General features: G+C 47.7%; 1 protein-coding gene across 1 annotated transcript; it reads right to left on the bottom strand.

Moving 5' to 3' along the window:
- Positions 1 to 708: 708 nt before the first annotated feature.
- Positions 709 to 16,765, bottom strand: myo1eb (myosin IEb). Its single transcript, XM_087848616.1, has 28 exons — positions 16,626 to 16,765; positions 15,360 to 15,817; positions 13,134 to 13,271; positions 11,331 to 11,420; positions 11,156 to 11,250; positions 10,991 to 11,078; positions 10,250 to 10,339; positions 10,036 to 10,167; positions 9,832 to 9,966; positions 9,515 to 9,647; positions 9,234 to 9,430; positions 9,073 to 9,153; positions 8,856 to 8,942; positions 6,935 to 7,021; positions 5,329 to 5,496; positions 5,160 to 5,245; positions 4,676 to 4,757; positions 4,368 to 4,573; positions 4,145 to 4,289; positions 3,832 to 3,946; positions 3,586 to 3,755; positions 3,294 to 3,439; positions 2,959 to 3,105; positions 2,500 to 2,657; positions 2,348 to 2,422; positions 2,082 to 2,271; positions 1,810 to 1,973; positions 709 to 1,070 (listed from the first exon to the last, which is right to left on the bottom strand). The coding sequence occupies exons 2-28, from the start codon at positions 15,360 to 15,362 to the stop codon at positions 994 to 996; spliced, it is 3,285 nt and encodes a 1,094-aa protein (XP_087704742.1). The 5' UTR covers positions 15,363 to 15,817; positions 16,626 to 16,765; the 3' UTR covers positions 709 to 993.
- Positions 16,766 to 18,407: the final 1,642 nt, after the last annotated feature.

Raw genomic sequence — 18,407 nt, 5'->3', positions numbered from 1 at the left:
TCCATAACATATTTGTACAATGAACACGGCTTCAGTTGCAAAACCAATTTAAAAAGTGTGTTTACCTCCACTCGGACATGACCGGAAGACAAAGTTGTGCAATTTGTGATTCACATAAATACCTGAAATGTTGCATTGAACCACTTTATGGTCACATTTAAAATTTAACAAAGTCATTTTTAATGAACATGCAAACCAGGAGCATTAACCTGCACAAGCTGCAAGATTTATTACAACTCATCCTACTGTGTGACGTTCACACACTACTTATTCACTTTTTCCTTTTGGTGTAAAACAACAGCGACACTATGGGATGGATGAGCCAATCTTTTCCAACTGTGCCTAAAACCAGCACAGCCCACTTGGTGAAAAGGACTCTGGGTAATGTAGTGTCCTGCTGTGTGTGCAATTTTAAAAAAACAATATACAGATAATTTAAAAAAATGAATTAAAGTTTACGTTAAGGAAAAAAATCCAAATGATAAAAATCAGAAAAAGTAAAGAAAAAAGTTAAAATGAAAGAAAACAGGTGTGGCAGGTGAGCTGCTCAGCCCAGGTGAGCTGCTCAGCCCAGGTGAGCTGCTCAGCCCAGGTGAGCTGCTCAGCCCAGGTGAGCTGCTCAGCCCAGGTGAGCTGCTCAGCCCAGGTGAGCTGCTGATTCAGGCTGCAGCTGAAACATTGATCCCGACAGAAACCACAGCTGAACATTCATCTTCTACATCTGTTTATTTCAGGTAAAAAATATTTCCGTTTTAATGACGAGACAAATAAAATACCTTTATTTGTATATCAACGCTCCTGTGTGACGTTCAGGGTCTGTTCATCTGCTCTGTTAATGTCAAACACAGGGTTTTAAATCTGCCACTGTGTTCACTTTGTTCATCTTCAGCAGTCAGCCTCCTTTTAGCTCTCAACCAATGTGTTGAAAGCTCCTACGACCTATGACCCCAGCTGCAGCAGCAGGTTGGTACCTCTGACCCCTGGAATCGAGGTCTAGATCTTCTCCACATAGTTTCCAGGGAACATCCCCTCTCTGCCCCGCAAGCGACCAAGCCACCAACCAGACGGATCTGTGGAAATGGAAAAACAATGCGTAGGACAAACATTCAGGTAAGCAAGAGAACTATGCGACCGTGCACGGTCCTCGTGGGAACTACGCGACCGTTCAGTAGCGGTTTTAGATACGGGCGACACGGGCGGTTGCCCGGGGCGGCATCACGGCCTGCGCATAGTGGGAATGTCACAGGCACTGTTCGGTTTTCTATGGCCCATTTGCTGGGAGTAAGGGCGCCCTCCGCTTGCGAGGTGCGCCTGCTGGGCGTAAAGGGATCAATAACAATTTAAAATTTATAATTTACAGTTTGATGATTTAAAGTCTCACACACAACCTGTCGAAAGGGGGGGGGGGGGGGGGGCTGCTTCCAAATAGAGCACATTTCATTCATAATGATGTAAATCCAAGCCCATTATGTATTCATGATTTGAATCCTGGGTTGTGTGAAATCCCAGAAATGCACCTTAGACAAAGTGAATCTGTGAACTAAGGTGTAGGTCTGTTAGATCATGTTGTGGTGATTCTCAGGTTGGGGGATTTGTGTTCATACTGGAGTGCAAAATTAAAACCGACGGAAGATGGTGGTCTTCTTGGAGTCGGTCCTAGCCTGCCAAACAGGCTAGGACCGCCACTGCGACCGTGCACGGTCTTTGTGGGAACTACGATTCTGGATGAAAGTACTACCGTGCAATTACATTCACTGTTGTTTAACAAGGTGTGAGATCTAGTAACATCAATGCAAGGTGGGGCACTACCTTCAGTGACTATCTCAATGATGTCCTCAGCATTGAAGCTAAGCTCATCGGTGTCCTGGGCATCGTAGGCGTACAGAGCTCTGCAGTGAGGAGTTCGGGGCTTCGGTTTGGGTCGACCCGCTCCAGGAGAAGGCTTCACCTCCTTTGAACGGCGCCGGTGTACCCTACAGGTGAGAAGCAGGGATTACTAGTCATTTACGGATGGTCCATTTACTGGTCATACTGGTGACCACAGTTATTTCATAACACTGGGTCACTCCAAGCGGTCTCACCCTGCGGCACCCTGATCGGGAACATCCATAAAGCCCATGTCCTGGTTTTGATGGGGACGACTGTCATTGCGACGCTGGTTCTGGAGGCGGGGCAGGGTAGGTTGCTCCATGCTCGACTGCTGTCTCAGCAACGAGCCTCTGGAGTAGGCGCTGCCCTCCTTCAGGGCTCCACCCCCTCTGGAGCGAGATGCTGATGAGAATACGAAACGTCAAAAAAGTCGTCTAAGAAGTCGTGAAAACACCTGAAACTTGGTTTTTGCTGATACCCGAGTGTTGCTGGTTGCTGGGCGGAGCACGGTTTCCCATGTAGCGGCTCTTGCGGTTGTCTTTCCGGGTGGGACCTAGACGACAAACAGACAGGAAGTAATGCCGAGTGGACAAGAGGTTACATTGGTGACTAAGTCAAGTCACAACTTACGGGAGTTTTTAGGCAGACCCGGTCCGATGGAGACCTGCAGGACCTTTCCGCTGGGCTTCAAGACAGCCTCGTCACCCTGACCCACCTGGAACTGGATCTGTCTGGATCCTGAGGAGCTGAACGGACCCCAGCCACCTTTCTTCACCTTAAACTCCAGGCTGAACGGAGATGTGTAGAGATAGAGGCAGTGTTTGGTTAGTACCGGTCAGATCTGATGACTCCTTGTTAAACCCGGGTTTAAGTGTTGGTTTCTCAGTGCATTTCCTGTAACAGGAACTACGTTCATTGGTTGTGCAGTTTGACTCCTTGCTTGTCTCATCGAGTTTCAAAACACCAAAATGGCAACAGTGAAAATACTCATCAGGAGACTTTAAACCAAGCGTGGCCAAAGGGTGAGGCCATGGCGGCTAGCTTCCTTTCTAAACACAGTGCATGAGGTATCCTGTGTTTAAAACTTACAGGTTATTGAATTTTAGTGGCAACTTCCTCTGCGTTTTGTCCTCATAACGTTTGACCAGCAGACTCAGAAACTCCGTTTTAAAGACACTCTGAAGAACGCTGTCGTACTCCTCTTCATGGATGATGAAGAAGTCATCCTGAAGAGTGCTAACAAACAGAAAGGTCGGTCAGAGAAAGGCAATATTTTGAATGCTATACAACAATGGCTATCTTCTAATAGCTTCATGTTTTGTTCCATTTCCAGTTCTACTTTTTGACCCAGTGGAAAGTACTAATCTGGCTCTGCTGTCAGGTTTTTGGTTCTGATTGCAGTTTTTCCGGTTCTGATGGTGTACCTCAGAGAAACAGACTGGATTTTGTTGATCTCAATCTTCCTCTTGAGAACTTCCTGGATCTGACCTTTATCTGGACCGTGTTTCATCTTCTCCCGACCGATCATGTAAAGGAACTTTGGTGTCAGGATAAGGTCTCTCTTCACGGACTGTGGAACAACAAAAGCAACATTTCAGAGAGGAAAGAAATATTCAGGGACTCATCAGACATGATGGTGAACGGTCTCCAGCCGAGGACGTGTTCAAACAGAACCAGATCTAGGCCTGTGGTTCTGCTTTTAGGTTGGGTTCCTACCTTGAACCTGCGGTCATATTTCACCACGACGTCAGCAAAATCAATTCTCTCTCTGCGGCCGACAAACTGTCTGATCTCAGGATGGTTATCAGTGCCGAGGTAATCACCCACAAAGTTCCTGTTGATGCTGTTTCTGCGGCGCTCTTTTTTGTTCAGCACAACATCCGAGGCTAGAGGAAGCACGAATGAAAAGTTATTGAAAACAAACTCAGATTTTTTTAACCCATCTATCAAACACAATCTTACCTTCCTCCCTCATCTTGACGTATTTGCGAACAGCAATGTGTTTGCGCCACGCCTTCTGGATGACACGAGCGTACCCGTTATATTTCCTCTCCCTCATCTCCTCCAACAGAAAGAGCTGGAGAGAGGAAACGACACCATTATGACAAAGACAGAGCCATGACCATACGTCACAGCGTCAGCGATGACCGTGGGTCACCGTGGGTCACAGCGTCAGCGATGACCGCGGGTCACAGCGGACCACAGCGCCGACCTCAGGCGTGCTGAATCTCAGCGTTCCTGATTGCAGTTAAACCACTTGCTGAGCTTCTCTTACCGACTCTGGAGCTTTGATGAAGACTTTGGTCTTCCCCAGCTGGAACTGATCCTGGTCCATATTGACCGAGTGGAGGAGGTGCAGCACGCCCTGACGCTCATCACCTCTCCACTGAGGCCAGGACTCCTTCGTCAGGATGGCGTACCTGCAGCACGGCAGTCTGAGTTAGAACCTTAACTTCGTCCCATTAGCTTAAATATCCTAACCATGTTTGACCTCCGACCTCTGCAGGAACTTATTGAAGACTCGTCTGTAAGCATATCCAGCTCGACGGACTCTGATGTTCTCTCGCAGGCCCAGGTACTCCACCTGGTGTCTGACCCGGTTCTCCTCCCAGTCCCGGGAGCGTTTGGTTTCGTTGGGCTTGATGCAGCGGATGTAGTGGGGGGTGCACTTCATCAGGGTCTGCACCAGACTATTAGCTTGTTTCTGGAGGGCAGCGAACACACACCTGAGAACCACACCTGGCAAAGCTGCTTATTTCACTGTCATTTTCATTCTTAGTGGAGGTCTAACCTCCAGCTTTCTCACCTTGATCTTACTGCTAGCGGTGGTCGGTCGCCCTCGCTTCTCTGCCTCCAGGTTCTCAGGGAACAGAGCTCTGATGAACGGACTGCCCACAAACACACCACAGAGAAGGGATTGTGTCAGACACACACAGCTTAGTAATGTGATTACTTCCACGCTTTGAACGCTGCATGGTTGTACTCTCTCCATCACGCCATCCATTGTTGATCTGCACATGTCTGTTACCATGGAGACTCTCTCACAAACAAAATCACGGTTTAGTAACCCAGTGACACAGCGTGCTAATGAGAAAGTAACAGTAATCTAATTACTTTTTTGCAATGTTAAACCCTTCACTCGTTACTTGAAAAAAGTAATCAGATTACAGTAACACTGCCATCTCTGCTGACGACAGGCTTCCTGACAAAGATGACGCGTGACTGCAGTTTTGCATCAGGGGCTGATAGCGAGGACACGCTCCTGAAACATCCACGCACAGCGTACTTACAACTCGCTGCTCTGCATCAGCTCGATGATGTCATTGAACAGCACATCTCTGTTCCTCTCACAGAACCCGCTGACGTCATACGACACCTGCCCACAGACACAGGTGCGGTCAGTAAGCACAGACAGATGTGGTCATTAAAAACTGACAGGTATACAGGTGAGGTGAGGACCTTTCCAGCATAGTGGTGGACTATGAATCCTTTGTTCCAGCTGCTGAAGTGTTCGTGAGATCCAATCTGTCCCTGTAATTTCTGCAGCAGGGTCTGATCCGCCCCCTCACCTTTAGCGTGCATCGTGGCGCACACGTCGTCCAGGATGCTCATGATCCCAGGAGGATTCTGCAACACAGAGGGTGTTCACTGAAAATACAGCTGTTTGAATTTGGTTTTATATAATCTGACTTATAGTTTGTTCAAAACTGAGAGTTCAGCTCCTGCAAGCAGCAGAAATCTCACCTGTACTCAGGTAATATCACATCTGCATCAAGAGACCAAACAAGCCAAACGAGCCACACACTGTTTTTAAGCTGGTAAAGATCAGACGTCTTTATCTTTTAATTAAAACTCAACGAATACTCAATTAAAAACACCCGACTTTCACCATAAATACAAAAGAAAGAGTAATATTTGAGGACCAATTCTGTTTACATTATACATGCTTCCCCTAGGCAGCATCATTAGAAGACATAGCATACATTTTCACTGCTATGCAGATGACACCCAGCTCTATCTGTCCATGAAGCCAGATAACACACACCAATTAGTTAAACTGCAGGAATGTCTTAAAGACATAAAGACCTGGATGGCCACTAACTTTCTGCTTCTTAACTCAGATCAAACTGAGGTCATTGTACTCAGCGCTGAAAATCTTAGAAATATGGTATCTAAGCAGATTCTTACTCTGGATGGCATTACCTTGGCCTCCAGTAACACTGTGAGGAACCTTGGAGTCATTTTTGACCAGGATATGTCCTTCAACGCACATATTAAACAAATATGTAAGACTGCTTTCTTCCATTTGTGCAACATCTCTAAAGTTAGAAATATCCTGTCTCAGAGTGACGCTGAAAAACTAGTTCATGCATTTATTACTTCCAGGCTGGACGACTGTAATTCATTATTATCAGGAAGTCCTAAAAACTCACTGAAAAGCCTTCAGTTAATCCAAAATGCTGCAGCAAGAGTCCTGACAGGGACTAGAAAGAGAGAGCATATTTCTCCTGTTTTGGCTTCCTGTTAAATCCAGAATTGAATTCAAAATCCTGCTCCTCACATACAAGGTCTTAAATAATCAGGCCCCATCTTATCTTAATGACCTTGTAGTACCATATCACCCTATTAGAGCACTTCGCTCTCGCTCTGCAGGCCTACTTGTTGTTCCTAGAGTATTTAAAAGCAGTCTTCACATTCATGAAGAAGTCTGACGGGTCCCTGAGTCTAACAGACGCACACTAGGATAGGAATCCTTTACATGAGTAAAAATTGCAGGAGTATTATAAAATGAGCAGGTCACCCCTCTCCAGATTCCAGAAGATGGCTAATGACAAAAAACATCAACAACTTAAAGGGTAGGTGGGGTTAAAGTGGGAGGGGCTAAATCCTCTGTCAGACAGAATCAACTCGGGGGGCAACTGACCCTTAAGATGGAGCGTAAATCCTGCTGCAGTTTGATGTAACAAATGATTGATGTCAGTAATGTTTGTACGAGAATAAAAACAGATGGAGAGGAGCACTCATTAAGTCTATCAGAGCTGTGTTCAGTGATTTGCGGACTCACCAGTTTGGACTCGATGAGGTCACAGACCACCTTGTTGTTAAAATATTCGATGGGAGTCCATTTGATTCCCTCCTGCACGTATTCCTCCTGCAGACACAACAGCAACATCTGGCTTCACATTTAGTCTGTTTATTTAAAGGAGGTCCCTGAAGTTTGTCCGACAATGTTATCAGTCCAAGTCAGCAGCGCTCCACCCTACACAGAGCAGGCAGAGCACTGCTTTCTGAGGCTTTTGTTTCTTGTATGCTTTATTAATCCCCTGTAGGGAAATGACTGCATTTAACCCAGTCACTCAGTGAAGCAGAGTCGCCTGATGTCAGAGTCGCTGACAGTTTGCCAGAATCTCTTTGAGGCAGTCTGAAAGTCGTTTTGCATGGCCTCTCTGAACTTCCTGTTTCAGCCACTGCCCGAGCCACATTTGGCTTGGCCTGTTAGTACCTATCAGCTGCTTCCAAAGTCCGACAGGCTAACCAAGCCCAATACGACTCCCTCTTCAGCCTGGTGCTTCCCCTCACCTCTGGTGTCTACTGTCTTTACCCGAGTGTCCACAACATATGGTCCAGGTCTGATACGATTACAAAATCAATCATCGACCTGCGGCCTGGTGCCACGTGCACTTATGGACAAACTGTTATTGGACTTCTGTTTGCACAGAAGTCCAATAACAAAACACCGCTCTGGTTCAGATCTGCGACACCGTTCCTCCCAGTCACGCGCCTCCAGGTCTCGCTGTTATTGCCACATGAGCACTGAAGTCTCCCAGTAGTATAGAGTCCCCAGGTGGAGCAGCTTCAAACACCCCACCCAGGGACTCCAAGAAGACGAGGTACTCTGAACCGTCATCCAGCGCAGACGACAGTCAGGACCCGTTCCCCAACCGGACGGTGCAGGGAACAAACCCCTTCGTTCACTGGGAGAAACCCCAACATACAGGCACCAAGCCGAGAGGATACTAGGATACTCACCCCAGCCCAGTATGTGGTGTCTGGCTCACTTCTACGGACCATTTGACCCTCACACAACCTTTGCAGGAGCAAAGAGAGCTGCCCTTTGTCACCGATTCTGTTCGTAGCCAAGTGGTGGAAGCTTTCACATCGTGCTCTCAGAATCTCATCGGGACAAGTTAGCAGGAGATCGACAGACGGATTGGTGCGGCGGCTGCAGTGACGCTGCACCGGTCCGTCGTGGTGAAGACGGAGCTGAGTGTAAATATGAAGCTCTCAGTTTACCGGTCGATCTACGTCCCTACCCTCACCTGTGGCCACGAGCTGTGGGTAGTGACCGAAAGAACGAGATCGCGGATACAAGCTGTGGAAAGGAGCTTCCTCCGAGGGGTGGCTGGCCTCTCCCTCAGAGATAGGGTGAGGAGTTTGGCCATGTGGGAGGGGCTCAGAGTAGAGCCGCTGCTGCTCCACATCGAAAGGAGCCAGCTGAGGTGGTGACAAGGATGCAACCTGGGCGCCACCTGGGTGAGGTTTTCCAGGCATGTCCCACCAGGAGGAGGACCCAGGAAACACTGGAGGGGTTGTATCTCTCTGGCCTGGGAACGCTTTGATGTTCCCCTCGACGAGCTGGAGGAGGAGGCTGGGGAGAGGGAGGTCTGGGCTTGTCTGCTTAGGTTCCTCCCCTTGACCCGGCCCCGGACAAGTGGAAGAAGATAGATGATTTATTTTAGTCAGTGCTGGTCAAAAATCACTTGGGAGGAAGCTGGAGAATTATTATTTGGATTCCTCGCACAAAAGTAACACAACAAGACAAAGTTCATCATCTCAGAAAATAGTTGAATCGAGATTTGTCCAATAAACACCTGTAATGTCATGTGATCTTTTAAAGTCAGGCGGAATCAGTTAAACTTAGTAACAACCACAAAATTAATCCCAGAATAATTGTATGTAATCAGTTGATTAAAGAACAACGTCACCTGTTCAGCCTTCAGCGTGAGCTCAATAAAAATCTGCTGCAGCTTCTCGTTCACAAAGTTGATGCAAAACTGCTCAAAACCATTTTGCTAAAAAACAAAAAGTAAAAGTTAATCAATAATCAGAGCAGTTGATCATCAAATCAGCAGGAACAATCTAACAGTTTGTGTTTATTATTGTTTTGTAAGGTGTGGCTTAAGACAGGAAGTGTGTTTGTACCTGGAAGATCTCGAAGCCGTAGATGTCGAGGACTCCGATGTTGAGCTCCTCCTGCTCCTTCTGCATGGCTTTATTAATGCACTGACACAGAAACAGGAAGGTGAATGAGCGGCGGATAAAGAGCAAAGAGCAAAGTGTGAAGGCCGTGTGGAGGCACTGACATCGACCAGGAAGTCGAAGAGCCGGGCGTACAGCGCTTTGGACAGGGCGTCTCGGGAGAAACAGGCCTGCTCGGTGTTCAGGGTCACCGAGATGGACTCGGTCTTCCCGCCCCACTTACTGTCCATAATCCTGCTGGTCAGCTTGCTGCAGAGACCGTCCTGAGAGATCCCCAGCAGGTAGGCCGGAAAGGCGAGGACTGAGGAGGAGACAAAAGGTTTTACTGGTTTAAGTGGTAATAAAAACAAACAACAGTGTCATGCTGTAGTGTCGGGTTTCCCACAGTTCTGGCTCTCCACCACAGCGTAGTTGTTCTCCTCTCTGAAGCTGATGTTTCCCAGATGAAGAATTCCTGCGACCAGCTGAAGGACTGAATCCTGATCTTCCAGAGACAGACCGACCACCGACATGGCCTCCTGAGGACACAGGTACACACACTTTAACACGCATACGCACGCACACGCACACATATGCACGCACACGCACGCACACGCACACATATGCACGCACACGCACGCACACGCACACATATGCACGCACACGCACACACGCACACATGCACACGCACACGCACGCACACACGCACGCACGCATACACACCATCGTGTCCGAGAACTCCTTCTTGTCGTTCACGTCCTCCACCGTGTAGGTTCCCGTTTGGTTGAGGTAGTTGTAGTAGTCAGGGGTCGTGACCCCGAGGTTCTCCCTCTGCTCTGCGGTAGCCCCTCCCAGCAGCTGAGGTCAGAGGCCAGCATTAGCTTCCGTTAACAGTTATAGTACACGTTGCAGCACACATTGCAGTACCTGGTAGTAGATATGGAAGTTTCTCTCTCCTTGATTCTGGGAGACGACTCGACTTTTCTCCAGCAGGAAGTTGGAGATCTTGCCTCCATCAGGAGCTCCTCCTCGGCTGAACTGGATCTCGAAGTATTTGCCCTGTCGGGATAAGAGCAGCGTGTCTGTGGGCGTCTATGAGTCTGCGCGGCGGCAGCCAAAGCATCTGTGCTATCATACTCACAAATCTGCTGGAGTTGTTGTTGCGGACGGTTTTAGCGTTCCCGAAGGCCTCGAGCAGAGGGTTGGACTGCAGGATGATGTCTTTGACGCGCTGCAGGTGATAACACATCGCTAACGTCATCTGTAACCATGGTGACTATCAGCTGACACAAACAATCAGCCGTTTTCTGATCTAACTAAGGAAGACCCGACGTGCCAAAATAAAAAGGTGAAGAAATAAATTAAAAATGAAATCTTAACATGTGTCCGATTAAATTAAAATTAACACTTTGCATAAACGTTTACTAATTATTAGAATTGTTATTATAAAATGATCTGTCCCACAGCATTTCTTTATCCTGTCTTCCTTCTCTCACCCCAACCAATCACAGCAGATGGCCCCGCCCCTCCCTGAGCCTGGTTCTGCTGGAGGTTTCTTCCTGTTAAAAGGGAGTTTTTCCTTCCCACTGTCACCAAAGTGCTGCTCATAGGGGGTCATCTGATTGTTGGGTTTTCTCTGTATGTGTTATTGTAGGGTCGACCTTACAGTATAAAGCACCTTGAGGCGACTGTTGTTGTGATTTGGCGCTGTATAAATAAAACTGAATTGAATTGAGCGTCACATGATAAACAACGTTTCAAACCAGCAGCAGCGATGAGTGTCGAGATAAACTACAAAGTGCAAAAACGATTTATACCACAAGGTGGAGCAGTGAGGCAGCGTTACCTTCATGTCAACCAATCAATGGCCTCCGATTCTGACCTGAACTTTGTTGCCTCCTCCGGACACTTTGGACACGTAGCTCATGATGTATTTGGCAGCAACAGTTTTTCCGGCGCCGCTCTCGCCGCTGCCACGCAAAGACAGACATCACGTTACACATTTGTGAAAAGAGTGTGTTTGAAGAGAGCTTTAAGCCCCGCCTACCTGATGATGACACACTGGTTCTCGCTGTCTATCATCATGTTTCTGTACATGTTGTCAGCCAGTGCGTAGATGTGGGGGGGGTTCTCATACTGAGCCTGTCGGGGGCGGGGCATTCAATCAGCTATTTGTCTGTTTTTCGCTTGTATTTGTCTGTCGATTGGCCGCTCGGTCTTACCGCTCCCTGGTAAAGCTCCACCTCCCTCTCGGTGAAATACGGCAGCTGTTTGAACGGGTTCACAGAGATCAGCACTGGACCGATGTAAGTCTGAAAGAAAAGGGTCAAGGAACAGCACCAGAACCAGGACCCACCCACCAGAGACAGACCATCCCAGTGCCAGATGTTCAGCACCAGCAGAACTAAGCATCTGGAACTGATGATGTCACTACCTGTGGGAGGGGCTACCACAGAAACTCACTGGTGATTGGCTGCTCACAGATCAGTGTGCCATGACTTTCTTCTCTAATTTCCAACGGATACCTGATCCTTCTTTAGTCGAGGTCTCTTCCTGTTTGAAGGGAGTTTTTTCTCCCCACAGTTGCCTCGGGCTGCTCAGATGGAGTCATGTGATCATTGCGGTCTTCTCTCTTGTAGTTTTTGTTATTGAAATATTAAAAAAACCTGATTAAAATTTGGCCGCCCTCCCCTTCAGCTCAGGACATTTCATCTCCTCCCGCCTCATTGCGTGAGCCTCAACTCGGACGGCCTCTGGGCGACGAACCCGGTGAATCAGGAACGTGGCGAGCGAGTTTCTGAACTGCCACAAGAGGGCAGCAGAGCTCAGACATCTGCTTTGCACATCCTCAGAGAACAGGGGGCGGCGGGACTCACAACCCTGTGAATGAAGCTGTGTCCCAATTCAGGGTCTGCACGCTTGAAGTACGCATTTTAAGTGCGATTACGTCACCGCCACGCGACGACGGCTGTCCCAATTCGAAGTGTACTTCAAATACATACTCCAAATGCGCCGTCGATTTCCCCAAATATCAAGCGTGGTCCGGTGCACGCTTCGTGGTCCCATATATCCCACAATTCATAGCGCAGCGGTGGGTGTGGATAATTTTGCCGCAAAATACGGCAGAAGGGAGCGGCCGAAAAGTGAACTGTCAAAAGTAAGTACTGAATATGACGTCACTTATTCATGTGCGAATGTTTAATAATGAAGAACATTAAAACATTGCTGTTGGCAAAGTTATGTGACATTAGTGATGTTCGTACTTTCAGCGTTAACTTGGTTGTGTATATGTATATATGTATCATACTAATCTAACAATACTATAATATTGGCCATATTATATTTACATTACCACAGTGAGATGATTTTAGTCTCATGAACAACATGAGCTAATTATTATTTACTAACTAATCTTAAATAACTGTTCAGTACAGAAATGAAGCCCAACAATCATGTTTTACAGTCCTGTGGTCTCAGCCTCAGATACTCAACTAATCACAGTGATGTCATGACAAAAATGAATGACCAACAAAACATTTTTCTCCTTCATTTCTGTCAAACAAAGCTGAATACAACGTTCCTCGCGGTTAGTATCATGGTTGCTAGGCAACCTGAACAGCGCGACGAAGGCTAGACCGTCCCATTTCACAAGCCTCTCACTTCCTCACTTCTCGTACTTATAGTACGCGCCGTACGTAGTACGCGTAGTGCGCGTACTTCAAGCATGCAGACCCTGAATTGGGACACAGCTTAAGAAGACGGAGACAAAACGAGCACGCTCCAGGTGCCTCCTCACCTGACTCACTCGCAGGCTTAATTGATCCTGTTAATAAAGTTTCACAAACTGAAGCAGGTGTGTCCCACAGGTGAGACGCCCCCACAGGTGAGACGCTCCCACAGGTGAGACGCCCCCACAGAGCACGACGGGTTAAACACTGTGACAATAAGTAAACAGCTGTGAGTTAACTGAAGGTGAGGTCATCAACCAATTAACCAATCAAATCGAGGGTGTGCGCTGAGGATACAAAGATGTAGTCGTCCATATATCTCTTCTTCAGGTTGTCTGTGATGGCGTCCTCGTTGATCTTGGACAGCAGCACCATGTCATCGACGCCGCTCACCTTCACATTCTGAGCCTGCCAATGGTAGCGCTCCTTACTCCCCTGGGGGTGGGGCAAAACAGACAGATTGAAATCAGTAAATCTTTGCGTGTAGCTGATTGGTTTACCTCGTTATTCGCCATGTTATTCACTGGGTTCACCTGTGAGGCCACGCCCCCTGTGGGACCTTTAAGGTGACACGGAGCTGCGTTTAATGGCGCCGTCTGGACACGCCTGAATGTGCACTCATGTTGGTAAATGGCCTGCATTTGTATAGCGGTTTTCTAGTCCCTAAGGACCCCAAAGCGCTTCACACTACATTCACACACTGGTGATGGCAGCTACATTGTAGCCACAGCCACCCTGGGGCGCACTGACAGAGGTGAGGCTGCCAGACACTGGCGCCACCGGGCCCTCTGACCACCACCAGTAGGCAAACATGGGGTTAGTATCTTGCCCAAGGACATTTGACATGCAGGAGGCAGCCTGGGATCGAACCACCGACCTTCTGGTTAGTGGCTGACCTGCTCTGCCCCCAGTCAACAGGGGGCTGTTTACCTGGATCCAGGTGTTTAGTTTGTGTCTCAGCTGTTTGAGTCTGTGCCAGAGACTCCACCCCACACTTCAGTCAGCCTGACCTTTGACCTGCGGATTCATATCTGCAGATCTTTTACACGTCTGTCTCTCTCACCGAAATTCCCAACATTCCTCAGTCCTGCAGGATCTTGCTGTGCTGAGGAGTGGCGAGCAGCGGCGCCTCGACACGCCGGGCTGCAGGACGCTACACGCAGCAGGGTGTGTGTGTGTGTGTGTGTGTGTGTGTGTGTGAGAGAGAGAGAGACAGAGAGAGAGTGTGTGAGAGAGTGTGTGTGTGTGTGAGTGTGTGAGAGAGAGAGAGAGAGTGGGAGTGTGAGAGAGAGAGAGAGAGAGAGAGAGCGAGGGAGTGTGTGTGAGAGAGAGAGAGAGAGAGAGAGAGAGAGAGAGAGAGAGAGAGAGAGAGAGAGAGAGAGAGAGAGTGGGAGTGTGTGTGAGAGAGAGAGAGAGAGAGAGAGAGCGAGAGAGAGTGGGAGTGTGAGAGAGAGAGAGAGAGCGAGAGAGAGTGGGAGTGTGTGTGAGAGAGAGAGAGAGAGAGAGAGTGGGAGTGTGTGTGAGAGAGAGAGAGAGAGAGAGAGAGAGAGAGAGAGAGAGAGAGAGAGAGAGAGAGTGGGAGTGTGTGTGAGAGAGAGAGAGAGAGAGAGAGAGCGAGAGAGAGTGGGAGTGTGAGAGAGAGAGAGAGAGCGAGAGAGAGTGGGAGTGTGAGAGAGAGAGAGAGAGAGAGAGAGCGAGGGAGTGTGTGTGTGAGAGAGAGAGAGAGAGAGAGAGAGAGAGAGAGAGAGTGGGAGTGTGTGTGTGAGAGAGAGAGAGAGAGAGAGTGAGGGAGTGTGTGTGAGAGAGAGAGAGAGAGAGAGAGAGAGAGAGAGTGAGGGAGTGTGTGTGAGAGAGAGAGAGAGAGAGAGAGAGAGAGAGAGAGAGTGAGGGAGTGTGTGTGAGAGAGAGAGAGAGAGAGGGAGTGTGTGTGAGAGAGAGAGAGAGAGAGAGAGAGAGAGGGAGTGTGTGTGAGAGAGAGAGAAAGAGAGAGAGAGAGAGAGAGCGAGTGGGAGTGTGAGAGAGAGAGAGAGAGAGAGAGAGAGAGAGAGAGAGAGAGTGTCTGCCGTCTGATTGGTCGGGACATGACGTCAGGAATAAACTTTATCATCAAATAAATGTGAGCTGAGCCGTTTCCATGGTAACCACAGAGACATTTGAACGTTTTCTGTGTTTTTATTTTAGTGTAATTGTTACGTAAGCGTCTTTGTTTCTGTTCATTTTAACATCTAATAACATTTATTTAAATGTTTTCTTTGAATCATATTTCTGTGTTGATCTTTTTCCTCGAATGTTTTTCTTTTGTTTACAGAATTTTTTATTGATTGTTTTTGTTTATTTTGTTGTTTTGATTGAAGTTCAGGAAGTGCCTGTTTGCCGTTTCCTCCCAGCTGCACAGATTTGATCAGAACCTTCTCCCTCACAGCGAAACCTGCAGAACCAGAACCAGAACCAGAACCGGGACCGGGACCAGTCTAAGGTCCCGGTCCGATTTTGCGGGTTTTGTAGTGAAGTCTGTGAACTCACCATGTCTGCTGCTTCACTTCCTGCTTCTGAGAAAAGTTGAGAAACCTTCGGTGGGTCTCAGGTGGATCCAGGTGCGCTGGGCCCGGTCCTGGGTCAGGTGAGTCCGGGTCAGACCTGCTCGGTCCGGTTCAGCTCGCTTCACTGCGGTTCTGCTGCTTTAATCGGCATTTTACTCTCGTGTCTTTTTTCTCCCTTCAGTCTTCAGCGTCTCAACTCTCTGCAGGTGTGGGCAGGTAGGCTCCGCCTCTGGAATTCTGGGTAATGCAGTCTGAAGACAGAGCCGCGGAGCTTCGCTGCCCCTAGAGACCAGAAGGAGAACTGCACAGCGACCAGTGTTTTGTGTTTTTAAGGTGTGATCATGTGGGCAGCGGTGAGCTCTCTTGCCTCAGAGCAGGAGGCTCTTGGGTTCAAACCTGCTTCAGGTCTCCAAACACTGAGGGAAGAAGCTCCAGCGTTTCCTTTAGCGGAGGAGAAAACACGTCCCATAATTCATAGCGACCCACGAATAAATGGAATAAAAACTACTTCCTGTTGCTGCATGAAGAACGCTGTGTGAGCTCATTATGATCAATATGATCTGATCAAAGGTCATTCTCTACTAGGGTTGCCAACTCCCTGAGAAATAAATAAGGGACACCTCGTGGCCACGGCCGGGCGACCCAGTTGTCTTCACCCTTCCCGGTGTGGTGAATTTTTTAGCTCTTTTTTTGTGTGTGAAATTATTATTTTAACCATTTGACTTGAATTTGATTTAAGTAGATGTGTATTCTTTGTGATATCAACACATGGGAAACAAAAATCATTGAGCCATTTATTTTTAGCTCAAAATGACAACATTAACACAATAAAACACGTCTTTCTTAAACAGAAGCCTGTCATGCTTAACTTTTCAGAATAAAAGTAAATCTTTCTTTAAAAGAACTTAAAATTATATAAATTAATAGAAAACAATAGAAAGAAAAATATTCTTGTAACAGTGCACATTTAGTGCATTTAGTGCAGTTGGCTTCAGTAGAGGCATTATTTCAGCTTTAGCTCCCGTTTGTAAACCCACTTGTTCCCATGATTACGCATCATAACTCATCATCATTATTCATCTATGTATTACTTTTATGTATTACTCATCTATTTGTTGCAATCTATCCTTGCAGTTGTTTATTACACAAAATAAATGATATTATCACACTTCTGGCCACATAGCGCTTCACTGCGCATGCCCATTTTAACCTTAACCAGAGGGTTTAAAAACAAACAAACAGTGTTTACCATATCTGCTTCTGCCGTGGCCTGGTGGACAAAAATTGGTTAAGGGTTCCCCGAGCTTTCACGCCCCTCATGTTCTTCATGTACCCACCATTAGAAGCACGCCTATGGAAAAAGTGCGCCGGCACACAGTGCAGTGCGCTTTATAGGTGTTTTCCTTTTCCCATTCTTCCCTGTACATTTGCAGCCTTTTTTCTTTCTCTGAGAGGAACAAACATTGCTGGTCTAATGCCGGGCTCACACTGTGCGATTTGTGGCCCATTTTGAGCCGATTTTTGAGTCGTGCGACCGTTTTGGCGATCGGCCCGATTTTGGCCTTCATCGTGCACCGTGTAGTATACGTGGGGTAACGAGAAGCGATTAACACCTCACGACCAGCTCCCGATCATCAATCGCTCGTGAGGGTGTCACCGCAGCCGCTCACACTGCTCACGCGCAAACACGTAAACGTCGGTGAAAAAGACGGAGCTGCACGGCTGTGCAGCGTGTGATCTGGACTCAAGCGATGGAGGCACAACTTGTAGAACTTTGGAAAGCTCATCCGAGCCTTTTCGATGTGGCATCACCAAATTATCACGACCACAACAACCGTGAAAATAGTTGGATTTACATCGCTGCTCAATCACAGCTGATTATGTTTTTCATTAGCAGTTTAGCAAAGTTGATGGTGGTGTGTGTCTGTGTGAGTGAAAGACAGAGAGGGAGAGCGAGCGACAGATTTTCTGTTATAACCTTCATGTTATGGACGCACAGTGTGACTCAGGTCGCATCAGAGCATCGGGCGGTATAGTGTGAGACCTGCATCGTCACCTACGAACTTATAACCCCTGCGAGCCAATCGTGCAGCTTGAAAATCGCACAGTGTTTGCCCAGCTTCAGGTGTACTGTCGTCTCAGACTTGCACCGCAGTGTCGGCGTTTGTTTCCCTGTTGGCCATGCTTTTTGTTTTGGTCATCTGTTGTCTTCCGGTATTTTCTCCGCAAGCGACCTTTCCTCAACCAATGAGATGAGCGGTAATCTGAATTGTCATACTCGTGCTGTCAGCTGATTGGTCACAAAGCAGGAGCGGGGCTGGGAATTATGTTTTCAAACAAAGAGTTAATTACATTAAAACTTATAGACTACTTTTGATTCTCACTGTATTACGGGACAAAGTGCGTCCCTTTTCAGCTCAATACGGGACGATTCCGTTTTTTAAGGGACGGTTGGCAACCCTAGTGCAGGGGTCTCCTTCTTCCTTCAACGTCATCGCGGTGAAGGAAAAGAGGAGGTACAAACTGGTGACCTGTCCAGGTGTTAGCCCCGCCCCTCGCCCTGTGCTTCGTGACGTCATTTTTAAATTAAATGAATGCCTATTTAACCTATTTTAATGTTTTTATTTGAGGAGGCTGTTTGTATGAGTGGAGCCTCTTTCAGAGCGTCCTGAATGAGCTTCGTTAGCGCTGAAGGATAAACGTCGACTTCATGAAGCTGATTTGATTTTAAATCGACGCGACAGGACGGAGCGAATCTGTGATCGATTGATCAGGTCTGCTGTGGACCGGATGAAGGTTCCTGTCACAGATCGGGCAGCAGCAACGATCGCTGATCCGACTGCAGCGATTGAAAGTGATGATGCCCTAAATGTAATCAGATTACAGATGGAGACTACCGATTTGAGCTGATAATCAAGGGCTGTATCCCAATTCAGGGTCTGCAGCCTCAACGATCCTCGAGGGCCGCGTACTTAAAGTCCGCTAAGGCCGGAAGTGCGAGGCTTGTGAAATGGGACGGTCTAGCCTCCGT

This window comes from Neolamprologus brichardi, chromosome 11 (assembly GCF_056152115.1).
Source record: "Neolamprologus brichardi isolate AB-2024 chromosome 11, ASM5615211v1, whole genome shotgun sequence".
Taxonomy (NCBI): domain Eukaryota; kingdom Metazoa; phylum Chordata; class Actinopteri; order Cichliformes; family Cichlidae; genus Neolamprologus; species Neolamprologus brichardi.
This window is presented reverse-complemented; position numbering and strand designations above follow the sequence as displayed.

Excerpts from the sequence above, each read along its gene's own strand:
- myo1eb (XM_087848616.1), bottom strand. Across the intron at positions 10,168-10,249 it reads ACAACAACTCCAGCAGATTT|GGCAAATACTTCGAGATCCA; the intron begins GTGAGTATGATA and ends TTATCCCGACAG. Across the intron at positions 1,071-1,809 it reads CATTGAGATAGTCACTGAAG|ATCCGTCTGGTTGGTGGCTT; the intron begins GTAGTGCCCCAC and ends CCATTTCCACAG.